Source organism: Balaenoptera physalus, assembly GCF_965194825.1.
Source record: "Balaenoptera physalus genome assembly, chromosome: 6".
In the NCBI taxonomy this organism is placed as follows: Eukaryota; Metazoa; Chordata; class Mammalia; order Artiodactyla; family Balaenopteridae; genus Balaenoptera; species Balaenoptera physalus.
The window spans coordinates 37,122,306-37,140,886 of record NC_138885.1 but is presented as its reverse complement, the minus strand read 5'-3'; the positions used below and the strand labels follow the sequence as shown (position 1 = coordinate 37,140,886).

Here is an 18,581-nt window from a genome sequence, read left to right as displayed (position 1 = left end):
CTTAGCAGGTTTAGCTTTACAGAGGTGTTGTATTACTTTTTCTTCCCTTGAGAAAAGAGGGAACTGGATGAGAATAACTAAAGATAAAAATAAATTTCAAGTGTTGGGTTGAGAAATGAAGTTCACATACAAAATTTGCCAACTTACCAGAAATTAATGATGAAAGGTAACTCGCAGAGTGAGAAGTTGTTGCTTAGAGGAGAAATTGAAACATGGGGAATACCTTTTAAGGGCACTGTGATTAAAAGTTATTTAGAAATAATAAAAAGAATATTGAGCAGGAAAATAGGCTCTGTTAAGACTCAAGGATGTAAACTTGGGGTAGAGCCTACCATGCCAGCACTGCACTTCACAGCTGACCCAGAACTGCCAGGCCTCCCTCATTTTGCTCCTTTAAATTTTGAACTACTGAGACTTCCCTGGTGGTGCAGTGGTTGGGAGTCCGCCTGCCAATGCAGGGGACACAGGTTCAAGCCCTGGTCCAGGGGGATCCCACATGCTGCGGAGCAACTAGGCCCATGTGCCACAACTGCTGAGCCTGGGCTCTGGAGCTCGCGAGCCACAACTACTGAGCCTGAGTGTCACAACTACTGAAGCCCGCACGCCTAGAGCCCGTGCTCTGCAATAAGAGAGTCCACAGCAATGAGAGCCAGAGGCCTGTGCACCACAGCGAAGATTGCCCCCCTCTAGCTGCAACTAGGGAAAGCCTGCGCACAGCAACGAAGACCCAACAAAGCCAAGCATAAATAAATAAATGTATTAAAAAAAAAATTGAACTAGTTAGCAGATTTTACAAATCCAGAGTTTTCACTTTCTGAAAATCTAGCTTGGTGGCATCTTTTGAAAATGATAAAAGGGGAAGATGTAACAATTAGATGAGCTAAGTAGCAGCTGCTCTGGGTTTCTAGCAGCATTTGGATTGGAACTGCTGCTCTGGAGTAGTGACTACAGCACTTGGGAGCTAGTTATAACTTGCAGAATCTTAGGACCCTCCCCAGACCTACTGAATCAGAATCTTCCTTTTAAGAGTCTCCAGGTGTCTTGTAAATTTGAGTAGCAGGGGTCTGGAGAACCCTAAAAGGTACAGCATGATAGAAAATGTTAAAACTTTATGAAATAAAGGCGAAACCAAGTAAAAGTAGTCAAATGCCACAGATTGGGAACTAAATTGGCCTGCTTTACCTGTTAATATGTTAAAAAGATTTCCTAGTATCCATTGTTTTTAACACTTTCATTTTAATTTGCTTCTTTAATTTAAATGTGCAATTATATTTTAGCCTAAATTCCATCATTTTTAAAAAAGATGCCTGGGCTTCCCTGGTGGCGCAGTGGTTGAGAATCTGCCTGCCAGTGCAGGGGACACGGGTTCGAGCCCTGGCCTGGGAAGATCCCACATGCCGCGGAGCAACTAGGCCCGTGAGCCACAACTACTGAGCCTGCGCGTCTGGAGCTTGTGCTCCGCAACAAGAGAGGCCGCGATAGTGAGAGGCCCGCGCACCGTGATGAAGAGTGGCCCCTGCTCGCCGCAAGTGGAGAAAGCCCTCGCACAGAAACGAAGACCCAACACAGCCAAAAATAAAGAAAGAAAGAAAGAAAGAAAGAAAGAAAGAAGCTTTCATTTAAAAAAAAAAAGATGCCTAATTGAATCATCAAGTAATAGCAACCCAAATATTCATATTGGATGTAATGAATCAAAACATAATTAGATTTCAGTAATTTCTGTAGAATCCACATTGGAGGAATGTTAAAAGGGCTTTAGTTTCTTTGCTCATATCTCAGTCAATTTCTGTCAATTATCCATTTTTAAAATGTTCAACTCTGGTCATTCTTTTTGGAAAGTTGAATTGTTTTATTTCATTTCAGTAACAAATTGGCATTCAAAACATAAAATGGCCCATTTGTTGATGGCCCACAAGTACTTTCTCCTAACTAGAAAGATGTGCCATCAACTAGAGAAGCTATTACTCTAATTTGAATTTTGGTCACCTTGGCCCATAGGACTGCTGCCTGTGTCTGCTCCTAAGTGTTTACTAGTGAATCATTGACTGTTAGTGTAATTTCAATGCTAATTGTTACTTCAGGTTTTCAAATGGCTCAGCAGTAAGACATTAATGATTATTCATGTCTTAAGAAGGGCTGATAAGGGAATGAGATTACAATCTTGTACAATTTTAGCTAACTAATAGTGTAAATTAAATTTTCCCTGCGACAGAAAACAACTGACTTAGAAAGCCAAAAGAATGGAAAACTTCGTTCATTTTTAATTTTCTCTTTCCTGTTGTACAGATATTCAGAGTATCAGAGGGTTAGCCGTGGACTGGGTCTCACGTAATTTATACTGGATTAGCTCAGAATTTGATGAAACGCAAATTAACGTGGCAAGACTAGATGGCTCCTTGAAAACCTCAATTATCCACGGAATCGATAAGCCACAGTGTCTAGCAGCTCACCCAGTCAGGGGGTAAAGTATGATTATTTTTTTAATTTTTCAAGAATTTTACACACTTTTGCTCTGATTTTATGTAAAAACTTTGTTGAATTCAGAAGACACACACACACTCTATATATATATCTATATATCTATATATCTATATATCTATATATCTATATATCTATATCTATATCTATATCTATATATATATATATATATATATATATATGAGCTATACAGTCAAAAAAGCAAATGTGAATATGGAAATTGTACGAGATCCCTGGTTAGAGATTTCTGTTTTCTGCATGAAATCAGATTTTTATATATTATTGTAAAATTTTATCAATTTATGTTTCTAAAGAGTGACAGTTCAGAATAAAAAAAAAAAAGATGCCAGGAGAAGCTGTTAATTTCATTTCAAATACCAGTTGTTAATAACATATTTACTGTGTGTTAGTATTACGGTCACTGCTAAGTAGATCAGATTCTCCCATCTTCTGGCTAGTCATCATGTAGCCATGTAGAGAACTTGGGTAGGGCTAAAAGAAATTCTTTCGGGCTTCCCTGGTGGCGCAGTGGTTGAGAATCTGCCTGCTAATGCAGGGAACACGGGTTCGAGCCCTGGTCTGGGAGGATCCCACATGCCGCGGAGCAACTGGGCCCGTGAGCCACAACTACTGAGCCTGCGCGTCTGGAGCCTGTGCTCCGCAACAAGAGAGGCCGCGATAGTGAGAGGCCCGCGCACCGCGATGAAGAGTGGCCCCCGCTTGCCGCAATTGGAGAAGGCCCTCGCGCAGAAACGAGGACCCAACACAGCCAAATAAATAAATAATTAAAGGTGCTAATAAAAAAAAAAAAAAAAAGAAATCCTTTCTCCTGAGTGCTTTCAACTGGAATGATTGAAATGACTTTGTTCCCTTCTCTGGTGCCTGATTTCTCCAAGCCAAGAGCATTCAATCTTGATGAATGACTTTAAATGGAAATAATTTACTGTAGTCATAGTTAAATATTCAGTTGTGAATGTAGGTGTCGGAAAGGAAGTGAGATAATTGTCCTTCAATGACAGGAAAAAGCAAGAGTGGTACTTTCTTCCCAGGCAAGTGGCTCAACAATCTGGGGGCCTTCCTGAAAACAAATTATCCTGAGCCAAGAATTTACTTTAATATTAACTTTGTTCTTCAATGTATGCTTCTAGTCAACAAGTAGGTCTATATCTAATATTTTTAAACCATATCTCTTTTGAATTAAGGAAACTCTACTGGACAGATGGAAACACAATTAATATGGCAAATATGGATGGCAGTAATAGCAAGATTCTCTTTCAGAATCAAAAGGAACCGGTTGGTAAGTTATGTTTTTTTTTTTTTTTATAGTTAATCACTGTAGTTTTTAATATGACAGATCTGTGCTTGTACAATGGATCTTTGACCTAGAGCCTGAAAGAAAATATTATAGATTAGTAATATAAATTAAATCAGAAATGTATCAATCTTATTGAATCCATTTGGTCCATGTAGGGTAGGGAAGAAACATTCTTTTTCTGGAAAAGAAGTTAAGTTTTTTTGATAAGAGAATTTTTACAATATTGTAAGTATGGAAGTTGCTTAAAACTTAATGTAATTAATAAATATAATATCTTATTCTCACTGGTGAATATCTGATACACCAGTTGCTATGGTGGCAGTATGATGTACTGAAGCCTCCTCTGATCATCATCATTGTGGCATTATTAATAGTTACAATGATTTGAGTTTAAGTATTTAATATTTAGTTTTCAGCAATTTTCATTTGCACTGCAGGGTATTTATTTAGTTTGTCATTCTACCTTTGTTAACCACTGTAACTCATCAGGTAAAATTTCATGGTGCTGAAAGAGAGCTTTGACTCATTCCCATAAGTGATCTTTGAAAATCAAAGTACAAAGATTCTTTTAGAAGATAAAGTTACATTATACTATTCTTTTCAAATAGATATCTATACATTGTACTCTTCTTTTCAAACTGTAATCACTCTTTCCTCATATTCTCTTCTGTTTCTTTGAGAGGCAAGAATTATCGTATTGCCTTAATTTGTCATCTCAACGTACGTCTTTTTAAAAATCCAATAATGAACCTGAATTTTGATATTATATTAAATGTGCCAGTGATGGAATATACAAAAGAAAGTCATAATTTTGCTTTGAATTGAATACTGTGTATTTTTAAATCTTGGGGTAAAATGACTATACCATGAAGCTTTTCAGCAATTTTTTCTTAGTTTTAGAACTGTGGAAGTATACTTTCTTGAAGTATCTCATTTTTAATAGTGATGATTCAATAAAGGGATAATATCAACAAGATTTGCAATAAATAATTCTTTTTATGTGGTCCATAGAATAAACCTTGTGATGTAAAATGATACTATTAACAACTCTTTTCTTTGGACTGTGTTCTAAGATTTGATACACAATTGAAATTCAAGGTAGTGTTAGAAATTAAAGGTAAATTGAAATGCTAATACTTCTGTGTAGAAGATGATAGAACAGAAGAAACAAGGGACTCTACAAGATTAGGACCCATACAAAGCACTTAATTTGGACTAAAGCAATTCAGCTGGTTCTTATCTGGAGTTGTTCAGAATATTTAATACGGAAAAGTGAGTATGACTGAAATAGTATGAGCAAATAAAGTCCTTACGTTGTAATGTGGTAGCTATAGGTTACACCAAAATGTTCATTTATATGCTTGTTTTTATAATGGGAAAAACCTTATCTTCTTTAATACTAAATTTCCATTTTCCTACTCAAAATAAATTAAAGAACAGCTATATATGAAGCTTATATAAAGAAAGTTTGTATGAAAAAGAATTAGTGTTACTATTTACACTTTGTAGTTGGCGCTTCAGGTGTTATACACCAAGTGATATTTTTAACTGTGTATGGATGATGATTAAACATCCAGTAACAAATATTAAATGCCTACTTCATGTCAGTTATTGTTATATTTGAAAATTATTTTAAAATAAATTCAGAATGATACTGTTAAATTTTAATTTGTGCAAGATAGACTATTTTCTCAGAAATACCCCAGAACCTTATTACAAACCATATCTTAAGTCAGCATTAATGAGTATGGCTTGTGAGTCAGACATTCATTTATTCAATAAACAAATTTTTATTGAGTATCAGATTTTGTATTCGGCCTGTTGATAAAAATTTGACATTATCCTTTTGCTTTAGGGGCACACGAACCTAAATCATTTTAGATCCCATTAAGTGAATTTATCTCAGTGACCTTGAGCAAATTACTGTTAGCTTGGTGGTACTTGCTTTCCTCATCTGTAAAATCAAGGCAAAATGCCTATTTTGTAAAGTTCTCATGAGGATTAAATGAGGAAAACTTAAGAAAAGAACATCTGGCCTTTAAGAATAGAACCTATCAGGAGTAGTAGTAGAAAGTATATTGGGTCCAATAGACTGAAATTTGAATGATTTGATTGTGTGCAGTATTGAGTACGTATAAATGAATTCAGTTAAGAATAAACATAGAACAGAATCCATAGAAATCTAGCAGAGGAACATATGTAACCAAGTGGGGCTCTGAGATGAGCAAATTCTTATGCACATCTGTATTGTCTTGATGCTGATGCTAAGAGGCAAACAAGTTTGAAGTACCGGGTTCTGCTTTCGGATCTTCCCAGCATAGCCCCTTAGGACCAATAGACAACTGGGCCCTCATCTTGTTCTAGAAGTTCTTGATGTGATTTACAAATAAGTATTGCTTACAAGTTCCTTCCAGTAACTTTCTACTTCAGGTTACTAGTCATGTCAGCCAGGTGCTAAGACTGATGGTCTCTGCGATGCTGAATGACAGACTGTGCTGTCCATGTGTAAATGTGTTCCTCTTGCTGTTTCTCCTATGTTCCCTGTGTAACCCTGTGGCCATTTGGCTCTATAGGAGAGGAAAATTTTTTCCTCTATCTTTCTAGGTTCTTTTGGCTGGTCTAATGCAGGCATACCTCAGAGATATTGCAGATTTAGTTCCAGACCACCGAAATAAAGCAAATATCACAATAAAGCAAGTCACACGAAATTTTTGGTTTCCCAGTACATATAAAAGTTATGTTTACACCACACTGTGGTCTTTTAAGTGTGTGATAACATTATGTCTTAAAAAAAAATGTACTTACCTTAATTAAAAAATACTTTATTGATAAAAAGTGCTATCCATCATCTGAGCCTTCAGTGAGTCATCGTGGTAATGGCAACGACCACTGATCACAGATCACCATAATAAATATAATAATAAAAAATTATGAAATATTGTGAGAATTACCAAACTGTGGCACAGAGACATGCAGTAGGCAAGTGCTGTTGGAAAAATGGTGCTGATAGACCTGCTCGATGCAGGGTAGACTCAAACCTTCAATTTGCAAAAAACACAGTATCCACAGAGTGCAGTAAAGTGAAGAGCAATAAAATGAGGTATGCCTGTAATTAAATTGACAGAAGGCAGATTAACAGGAGAAAAAGAATTAATTATGTAAGTATAAGAGCCCCGTAAGAATGAGACCCAAAGAAGTGACCAAAGCAGGCAGCATTTATACCTTTTAGACAAAGAAACAATTATTTGTGAAGATTTGACAAAACAAAGGGATTTGGGCTTGCAGTTCCAAAATAATGAAGTAACAAAGCTTGTTTATACTGCTTTCTTGGCCTTGAATTCCCTATCTCTGGTGATAAGGATGCCTTCTATCTTCCTGGTATAGGGAGGATACCTTCACATGAGGGAATTAGTCCATGCTTTCAGGCAAACAAAAGAGACTCAGAGTATTTTTCTTTCACCAGCTGTTTCTTAAGTAACTTTAATTCAATATAATCAATATGGGGGAAGGGTTGGGGGGAGGGATAGTTTGGGATTGACATGTACACACTGCTATATTTAAAATGGATAACCAACAGGGACCTACTGTATAGCACAGGGAACTCTGCTCAATATTCTGTAACAACCTAATTGGGAAAAGAATTTGAAAAAGAATAGATATATGTATATGTATAACTGAATCACTTTGTTGTACGTCTGAAACTAACACAACATTGTTAATCAACTGTACTCCAATATAAAATAAAAAGTTAAAAAAATAAATAAAATTAACAACTATCAACAAGAAAAAAAAAATCAATATGCCAACATAGCACATTTTGGGGTGGCCTGTCCTGAACCCCATCAGCTCTCATTAGCACCTCAGATATTTCTCATAAAAAGAAAGAGCAAACAGAAATCAATTGGTCAATTTATCTACTTATTGGCAAGTTTTGTTTTGTTTGTTTGTTTTTTAGCACAGAGTATAAATATAAAACCAAGTTCTTTTGAATGTAACCCTTATTCATTGCAACCCTGTTAATTGCAATTTTTGGTCTATCCCAATAGGCTAGAGAGACTCTTATCTGTAAATTAACTATAAAAAATATTATTGGTGAGTAACTTTATAGCAGGAAAGTCTTATCTATATTGTCAGTTTAAATTCTTTATTTGTGAGGAATGGCACCAGTAAAGACAATGCTGGTTTCAAGAGTGTTGTAGATACTGATTAAAATAGATTAAAACTATGTTGCATAGTAACTTTTTTTTTAAATTAGCATTTTCACTGTGTGTGCTTGAACTACTTTCTTAAAATATATTCAGTAAGTTATATTGTTTACTAATTTACACAAAATACTGAAGTATTTCAGATTATTGTGTTTTCTTTTCTAAAAGTTCTTTTTTGGCTGTTTCTTTTTTTTTCCCATCTCTTAATGGACAATTTAGAGCTGTGATGTGAATAAGTGGACCAAAAAATTTTTTTTTGGTTTATACACAAATTTAAACTGCCTTTTAGTGTAGTATCAAGGTTAAGTCTCGTAAGGAAACATTTGATAGTAGAAGAATTTTTGAAATACTCTCAAGAATTCATGCCACTGTAAACCCACTTTATAAGTTTCTTTTAGAACTATTCCCCTGAGATGATTTATAAAATGGAATTTTTCAGTGCTATAAATGAACATATGAATGTGTGAAAAAATAAGTACAAACCTGTTTTTGTTGGTATACAATGACTGTCATACCTATGAAATACTCATATACATAGGGATATTTGTTACTGTGTTATTTACTCATTGAATTTCACTGATATTTTGCACTGCAGGAAGTTATTGTAATTACTTTCTCATGATGAATCTGTCTGAGTGATCTCTGGCTTAAACTCCTGCCCACTGCATTCCCTGAACCATTTCCATGAAGAAAATTAGGTGATTAGGAAAGCAGGAGCTACTGTTCAGTTGATTTTTCTCCTTTTGCATATTGACTGTCAGATTTTAAATTATTTTTGGAAAAAACGTATAGAAAAATGCATGGAAAAAATGTACAAGATGTAAGGAGAAAAAACAATATTCTGTCTCGTAAGGCTGGGAAGTGTCAACTGAAAACAATCATTTTCTATCACCCTTTATGAAACCTGTATTCTCACTATAAAGTTACACCTTTGTGGTTGTATGCACTTAGCCTGGGATATATGATGAGGATGTCACTTTGGCAACAAAAATAACATAATTATAGTGACTACTTGTTATGGATTTAGAATATATTAAACACTTGCAAAATGCTTTTCATTAATCATCTCATGGTAATCATTTCTGGAAGACTTTCTTACTCTTCGTTTATAGATTCAGAAACCGAGGCTTGTTGAAAGAAATGAGTTGCCTGTGATGAATGGCAGAGTTGGGATTCAAAACCAAGTTTATCTGCTTCCAAAGTCATATTAAATCTTAACCATTATGCTATGCCCAGAGAGGCTCATTTCATATAGTAATTACCTGACCTCAAGCAAAGATCAGGGAATAAAACTGGTACTCTTTCAAGCATGGAAGGTGGGAAAGAAAAATCTAGAGCTTATGTACTCACGAGAGATGCGGGACAAAGTAGGACACTGCAGTCAGCTTTTCTAAGCAGCCAGGGGTATCCAAGAACCAGTCTCACCTCTGTGTCAATGGTGCCTCACAATTAGTTATTTCTGAATCTTTAAATGCATGTTTTAAACAGTAATGTCACTGATATACTAGGCCTTCTAGTGTGTGGAGTTGTTTTCATATTTTAATTCACTGGATTTCCCTTACTTGTTTTCTGTTAAATCCATATGCATGACATACTTGAAAGAGAAGTGCATAGTGATCTTATCAAAACACCCAACTTGGCATTTTATGAGTGTGTATCACTGAAGACCAAGTAATTGCAGCCTTCAGGCAGTTTGGGCTGAATAACTTTGTTTCTGTTAAATACAAATCAACATTCCCATTATACATTGTTGAACTAAATATTTTCAATTAAGATTTATTGCTCAGCCTTGGATACATTAAATGCTTAGAGCAGTTTACAAAACGGGACTTTAATTTACTACTTAAAGCCATTTCGGTGTTTAAAATGTTTATATATTATGAATTTTATCCCTCAAGCCTCATATAAAGCATATTGGCTTGTCAATCAGCATTACCCTTCATGGCTTATTCTTAAGAATCTAGTATAACTATATATTTTATTTTCTTGATGTTTTCTGTTCATTTTAAATGTAATCGCAGGGCTTCCCTGGTGGCACAGTGGTTAAGAATCTGCTTGCCAAGGCAGGGGACATGGGTTCGAGCCCTGGTCTAGGAAGATCCCACATGCCGCGGAGCGACTAAGCCCGTGTGCCACAACTACTGAGCCTGTGCTCTAGAGCCCGCGAGCCACAACTACTGAAGCCCGCGCGCCTAGAGCCCGTGCTCCGCAACAAGAGAAGCCACCGCAATGAGAAGCCTGCGCACCACAAGGAAGAGTAGCCCCTGCTCACAGCAACTAGAGAAAGCCTGCGCATAGCAACAAAGACCCAACTCAGCCAAAAATAAATAAATGTAATCTCAACCAAAAGTCATTTGTTTACTCAACCTTCAAGTACACCTTCTTGAAACCTACCGAACATTTTTTTATTGTTTAATCATTCTAACCCTTATATGTGGATTTTTAAATCTATTCATGGATAATATTCATAAACACTCTTTACCATATCAAAAGAACTCAAGGACCTCAATTTTTTTTTTAATTTATGACAATTTCTCATTTCTTTTTTTTTTAATAATTATTTTTTTATTTTGTAAATTTATTTATTTATTTTGGCTGCACTGGGTCTTCGTTGCTGCATGCGGGCTTTCTCTAGTTGCAGCGAGCCGGGGCTACTCTTCGTTGTGGTGTGAGAGCTTCTCATTGTGGTGGCTTCTCTTGTTGCGGAGCACAGGCTCTAGGTGCATGGGCTTCAGTAGTTGCAGCACGTGGGCACAGTAGTTGTGGCTCGCGGGCTCTAGGGCACAGGCTCAGTAGTTGTGGCACACGGGCTTAGTTGCTCCGTGGCATGTGGGATCTTCCCGGACCAGGGCTCAAACCCATGTCCCCTGCATTGGCAGGTGGATTCTTAACCACTGCGCCACCAGGGAAGTCCCAAGGACCTCAATTTTTAAAAGTAAGGTTAAAACAAATTTCTGGATATGTTACCTTGCTTGATGTAATGCAGTTATATATATACTTATTACTCAGCACAGTTACATTTATTATGTATGAAGCTTAATCAACATATAGAGCTATGCACCCCAAAAGAAATGATAATAATAGGTTACCAAAAAGAATGGAGGAATTAACAAACTGATATTAAAATTACACATTCATATACACACAAATAATTTAAATTTGTTACATTTTTTAATCTGATCATTTACTCATTCAAATGTTATGAAGTGTAAAAAAAAAAGTTATTAAAAAAAAAAGGTTATGAAGTGTATACTAGGTTCCAGAGTCTGAAAATAAAACCTGGGACACATTATCAAAGTCATAATCCAGTAAAGGAAAAAGACAGAAATATAAACCATTTGATGAGACCTTTAGTAGAGTTACACAACAACAAAAACCAATATTGTTTGTGAGTACTGTTTCTAGACACCATAAAGATAATGTAAGTAGACACTATAAAAATAGAACAACTAATTCTTGGTGAGAAAGAAAAATAGAGGAATGAATTGTAACCAAATCAGTGATATTTTGTAACTTCAACTGGACCTTGAAGGAAACATATGCTTTTGTTTTTAAGGTATGATGGAAGAAGGGGCTTTCCTTATTCTTAGTAGGAAAAAAAAACAGGCTTAAAAGGCACAAAATCATGATATATCTAAAAAACTGAATTATTCTGTGTGTCTGGGGAAAAAATGTCTAATACAAGGGAATATTTAGGATAATATTGACAGGAACTATAATTTTAAAATATTCAAATGACACAATTCAGTGCTTTTAAAAATAGTTTGCTCTATTTTACCTATCAAGCTATAAATATAGCTTAGGGAAATTATAAAAATGATCTTTTAGAACAAAATACTTCTTAAGAAATAAACTGTCACTGACTCTGGTTTTCCTCTAATTTTACATGTTATTTTCACAAGGCACATAATTTTAAGAGCTTGAACTATAAGATAAATTGTCCCAAGTAAGAGCTTGGGACATTAAGAGCTTGAAATATAAGATAAATTGTCCCAAGTGAAATGATTTATGTGAGGGAGAATGGAGGAGATGCTGAAATCCTAACTTGATACAATAAGCAATAAGGAACTAATTAACTTAGGTCTGTAACTGTGTGTCATCAGTGACTTTTTTTTTAAATTCATTTATTTATTTATCTTTGGCTGTGTTGGTTCTTCGTTGCTGAGCACAGGTTTTCTCTAGTTGCGGCGAGTGGGGGCTATTCTTTTTTGTGGTGCGGGCGCTTCTCATTGTGGTGGCTTCTCTTGTTGCGGAGCATGGGCTCTAGGCACGCAGGCTTTGGTAGTTGTGGTGCGTGGGCCCTGTAGTTGTGACGCGCAGGCTCTAGAGCACGGGCTCAATAGTTGTGGTGCATGGGCTTAGTTGCTCTGCGGCATGTGGGATCGTCCTGGACCAGGGCTCGAACCCGTGTCCCCTGCATTGGCAGGCAGATTCTTAACCACTGCACCACCAGGGAAGCCCCATCAGTGACTTCTTAAAGTGGAGTGAATTGAGAGGATTATTTCAAGGAATACTTTAGATCAAGTTAAGATAAGGGCGATATAGATACTTGCAGTAGAAGAAAAAAAACAAAAAATTATTTCCTCTATCCTAGGTTCTCTGGCTAGGGCCCCGGAAATTAGACTGACAAAAGACAAATTAAAAAGAGAAAAACAGAGTTTATTAACTGGCATAGCACACATACATGTGAGAGAAACTCATTGAAGAGTAACTCAAAGGAGTGGTTAGAACTTGTGCTTATATAGCATCTTACCAAAGAACAATAAATTTGTGGAGAAATAAAAAGATAAAGGAAAAAGGTTTTAGACTTTCAAGGAAGGCATACTATGAGAAGGTAAATACATGAGGAAAACTAAGGAAAGATAAGGGTCATTTCGGTAACTTTTGTTACGTAGATTCCTCTCATTGCTGTCTCTGGGCTGGTAAATCTAGACCTGTCTCTGGTGATTAAGAGGCTAAGCCCGCTTTCAGCAAAAAGGGAAGGTAGAGAGCTTTGATTTTTGGTGTCTGTTGTTTCTTAATTATCTTCAGGACAAAATAATCTTTAAACCAAAGAGATCTATTTTGGAGTGGCATATTCTGATGCCCTACATACTCAACTTTTTGTTGAATAATATTTTTTAATTGAAAGTTTTATTGAGGTAATTTTAGATTCACATGCAGTTATAAAAAATAATGCAGAGGGGTTCCATGTATACTTTATCTAATTTTCCCCAATTGGAATATTATGTAAAACTACAGTAAAATACTACAACTCAGATATTGACCTTAATACAATCCACCAATCTTATTCAGATTATGTATTATTAGTATTCATTTGTGTGTTTGTATATTTAGATCTGTACAATTTTATAACATATATAGGTTGCTGTATCCAATATCAGAATCAAAATACTGAATAAACTGAACTGAGTTCTGTGGATAAGTGGATGGAAAAAAAAAAAAGCAAAATAAGATAATGAATAATCCCAATATCAGAACAATCCTTCCTGATGCCCTTTTATAACCACACCTACCCCCTCCTCCCCCTTTTTTTCTTCCCCACACTATCTTCCATTTCTAAAATTTTGTCATTTTAAAATGTTATATAAGTGGAATCATACAGTATGTAAGCTTTTGGGTTGACTTTTTTCCACTCAGCATTTATCCTTGTAGAGTCATCAAAATTGTTGCATGTATCAATAGTTTGTTGTTGTTGTTGTTTTCTTTCCTTTTTAATGCTGAGTAGTATGCCATGGTATGTACATACCACAGTTTACCTAAACCTTCTCCTGTTGAAGGAAATGGGATGATTCCATTTTTTGACTGAAGCCAAATCCAGCCTCCATGTGCCGACACTGAATTAAATCTCGGAGACAGAGTTTTGGGTGAAGTAGAAAAGAATAGCTTTATTACTTTGCCAGGCAAAGGGGGCCCACAGCAGGCTAATGCCCTCAAAACTGTGTGTCTCCACCTTGCAGGGGGAGGGGCAGTGTGAGGAGTCTTATAGTCCTGGGGCAGGGTTGCTGATTAAGATCAGGGTACGGTAAGTGCAGGGCCCGCATTCCTTCAGTTCAGACCTTCTCTGGAATGAAGAGTGCTTCGTCAAGCACGTAATGTCTTCCATTTGGTGGGGGCTTTAGTTCTGCAGAAGAGCTCAAAGATAATGTTATGTGTGTCCCTTGAGGGGGAACCAGGACGCTGCCCTAAGACTGCACTATTGTCTCTTGACTGCTTCCTTATCTCCACATCCCCTCCCTTCCCTGATTAGCAGCTGTTTGAACCTGCCCTTTGGAACTCAGGGAAGGGGACACAGAAAGGCTTTTGTGCCCAGGAGGCCCATAGGGTCCTGCTCCGTTTCATGACTACTACAAACAAAGCTGTTATAAACATTCATGTACAAGTTTTTGTGTGAACATCCATTTTCATTTCTCTGGGATAAATTCCCAGGAGTGCAATTAGTGGGACCTATGGTAATAATATGCTTAGTTTCATAAGAAACTGCCCAGTTCTTTTCCAGAACCATTCCAGTACCATTTTATATTCCAACCAGCAATGTGTCAGTGATATAGTTTTTTCCTGCATCTTTGCCAGCATTTATTTTTGTCACTAGCTTTATTGTAGTCATTCTTATAAGTGTGTAGTGATACTCATTGTCATTTTAGTTTGCATTTTCCTGTGACATTGAAGATCTTTTTCATGTACTTACTTGCCATATGTATATCTTCTGTGAGATTTCTGTTCATTTATTTTCCCCATTTTATAATTCGATTTTTTTTAAACTATTGAGTTTTGAGAGTTCTTTTCAAGATCCTAGTCTTTTGATGGATATATGGATTGCAAATACTTTGTCCCAGGCTGAAGCATATTTCTGATTGGCTTTCATAGAACAAACATATCTAATTTTGATGTATCTGTATAATTGAGAAAATACTGCATTAAAAATTAAGTGCACAGTCTGAGTATTTCTCATTATTAAATTATCTCAAAATTATCAGTTGTAGGGATTACCAGAGAGATGGTTGTAAATTTTAAAAATAGGATTTTAGCTTGAAAGGGAAATACAAAAACCTATACTACTAATAAATAAGTAGCATTTATTAAGTACATCTATGTGCCAGACACTAGGATATGAGGCAATTATTCTTATTATTACAACCTCACAATGGTGAAGTGAGTGTGTAGCCACTAAAGGCTACCTAGCCTTCTGTCAGATCAACCCAGAGACGCTTAGACGCTCAGTTAATATTTGTGTTCACTTCAGAGAGAATCCAGGGACACAAACAGTAATTTGGGCTTCCTCAGGATATTTATTCTTTTTTTTTAATAGATCTTTATTGGAATATATTTGCTTCACAATACTGTGTTAGTTTCTGTTGTACAACAAAGTGAATCAGCTATACATATACATATATCCCCATATCCCCTCCCTCTTGAGCCTCCCTCCCATCCTCCCTATCCCACCCCTCTAGGTCATCGCAAAACACTGAGCTGATCTCCCTGTGCTATGCTGCTGCTTCCCACTAGCTATCTATTTTACATTTGGTAGTGTATATATGTCGATGCTACTCTCACTTCGCCCCAGCTTCCCCTTCCCCAACCCCATAAACCATAAACAAGACGAAAAGACAACCCTCAGAATGGGAGAAAATATTTGCAAATGAAACAACGGACAAAGGATGAATCTCCAAAATACACTCATGGAGCTCATGGAGTTCAATATCAAAAAAACAAGCAATTCAATTAAAAAATTGGCAGAAGACCTAAATAGACGTATCACCAAAGAAGACATACAGATGTCCAAGAGGCACATGAAAAGATGCTCAACATCACTAATTATTAGAGAAATGCAAATCAAAACTGCAATGAGGTATCACTTCACACCTGTCAGGATATTTATTCTTTAACTTACAAAATCTAAGTATTCTCAGAAGGGATAAAGCATTTCTTGAGATAGCCTAATTGTGAGTAGGCAATTAATCCTATTCTACTTCTCCATGGAATAACAATGGTCCTTTGAAGCTAAAAGTTCAATGTTTCAGAGAAAGTGCTGCCCCAGGAATAATCATGGCTGTTTTGGTGTACTCTGAAAAGATCTCCATTTTGGAATATCCAGAACATTATAATTATTCTACAAGTATAGTAGGCCATACAACTTTATAATATTTTCCCGTTTTTTGTGTTTTCAATAGCCAGTTTCTACAACTTTCACAATTCCAGAAGCAGAAGTTGTGTTCTATTGTCTGAAGATAACACTACAAAGAAAATATTTAGAAGATTTCAATGTTATTTATACGTGTCTAGAGGCCTTGAAGTTAATCATCTACATTTAAATATCCATAGTATGTTTTTTTCCCTATCTACATCTTTAGTATTCCTCTGTCTCCAAAGATCTCATCATGACCCACTTTCCAGCAAAATTTAAAAGGCCTCATTGAACTTTTTAAAAATTCAAATTTAAAAGATTATAAAAATATGCAGTGTTTAAAAGAAATTTCTTAAATTTTGTATTCCAAAATGACCTGGAGAGATTTCTTAAAAATACTGATACCTGGGACCAACATAAACCAATTAAATTAGAATTTCTGTGATTGGGATCGGTATTTTTAATAGCTTTCCAGATAGTTATAATGCACTGCTAGGGATGAAAATTTTGAAATTAAATTTGACAAGTGATGGAAAAAATTAGATAGTTACTATCCCTAGAAAGCCTCAATTTAAAAAATGTTTCTATATATTTGCATTTTTGTTTTAATTCCACATTGCATGGTATATTGATTTTATTTTGAGTGATATAAAAAAGGAAAGAAATGAGACACATAAAAATGAACTTTCCAGTCTCAATTGTAACAACACTTAAAACTTAATGGACTTAATTTTTTTAGTGATATATGGAAAATATAGTTAGATTATATTATATTTTTTAAAAATGTGTAGTTGTGTCTTATATCAGTGTATGGAATGTTCCTACTATGAGAGCAGTTACATAATTTTCACAAGTTACATTGTCTAAATTAAAAAATAAACTGGTTTAAATCAAAATGTTCAAATAAAATATTAAGTGAAATCTTTGGTTTAAAATAACGAATGTTAGAATCAAAGCAGATGGATTACCTCTGCATTTTTATAATAATAGAAAAGATAGGTAAAAAGGTAGGTTTTTCTTTTCATGAAGGTTTTTCAGTTTAGGTGATGACTTTCCTTCCATTGATGTACCTATTATATTATTTAATCTTGATTTTCTCTTTTGATTACCAGATCCAGATGATTTTAAAAATAAATATGTCTGGCAGAAATGACTCTATATTACTAATGGCATATTCTTCAGACAGACCTTACAGCGCTTTTGAAGATTTTTTAATCTTTGTTACCCATTCTGAGGATCTTCTAGTACAGACGTAATTATATTTCTCTGCACAGGTTCCAGGACAGTTTTATAGACATGCTTATATTTGATCTGTTTTCTCATGGCTCTTGACTTAGTGTGCTAAAATCACTGAGTAGCCTCAATTGCATCAAAACCACTATTAGTTTACTGCTTAATGATTTATCTTTTGAAATAGCACAACAGAGATCTGATTCAGAAATTATTCCAATAGATGGATACCAATTAATTCTTCAATGTTATTAAGACCTAAGCGTAATAACAAAGTTTAAAAATCTTATGTAAAAACATTTATATTAATGAAGTTTATAAATATGTACTTCTAAACATGCTCATCTATGAATTTAAAACGTATATTATCAGTTTCTTGAATTCATAATAGGATTTTTAAAATATTTCAGTTCTCTTGTAAACACCTGGAAATAAACATGCTCAAGGGCATTCTGGGGTTAAGCTAATATATCTGACAGAAGAGAAGGTATATGTAGGTGGCTAGGTGACATATCACATACATATATAGATTAAAATAGGAACTTCAATTTTTTTTTCCTGTAAACCTTAAAACTATTAATCCTAAACTATTTTGTATTAACATTGATGTAAAAATATATAAGCCATACCAAGTAGCTCTATTGAATCATTGCCTTTCCTCCCTATTTTCATAATACATGGACATAAGTAGTATATTAGAAAAATTCTGTGGTGGGGATAATTCAACTTTACTAGGCAGAACTCCTTGAAGACAACTTATGATTTTCCTGGTGGAGTTAATTAAATAACCCACACCTTCATTCAGTGTTTATAAATTTTCTTCTCTGCTCTAGGCATCATGCTCAGCGCTGAAGGTGAAAAGCTCACAGTGACAACAGCTTCTTTCCTCTCAGCATGCACAGTCCAGGAACAAAGATGTTCAGTAGTAAAAACTGGGGAACTCTGACCCAAACTCTGCAACTTCTCTGCTCTTTATAACTGCTTTACAAAACCTAAGTTCGAGTCTAGAAACTGCAGAGTTTTAGGTAGATGAGAAAATTCTGATATTGTGGGTTAATCTGGAGTTGAGCGTATTCAGTATGTACCCTCTCCTTACAAAAAGGAGTTGAAGAAGTTTAAACAAACACATTCCCTAAGATGGAACAGATAAGAATATTGGTTTTAAAAATCAAGGTGAAGGAAAATAATCGATTAGCCTGTTGAAGCCAGAAGTGAAGTTTGTGGTATG

At 35.5% G+C, this 18,581-nt stretch overlaps 1 protein-coding gene across 1 annotated transcript in view; it reads left to right on the top strand.

Annotated features, from left to right (window-relative positions):
* Window positions 1–18,581, top strand: part of LRP1B (LDL receptor related protein 1B) — a 1,885,740-nt gene that overhangs the window by 1,262,049 nt on the left and 605,110 nt on the right. Inside the window, exons 31-32 of the mRNA XM_082465229.1 lie at window positions 2,287–2,461; window positions 3,681–3,775. Coding sequence (XP_082321355.1) covers window positions 2,287–2,461; window positions 3,681–3,775 — 270 coding nt within the window. The remainder of the gene's footprint in view (window positions 1–2,286; window positions 2,462–3,680; window positions 3,776–18,581) is intronic.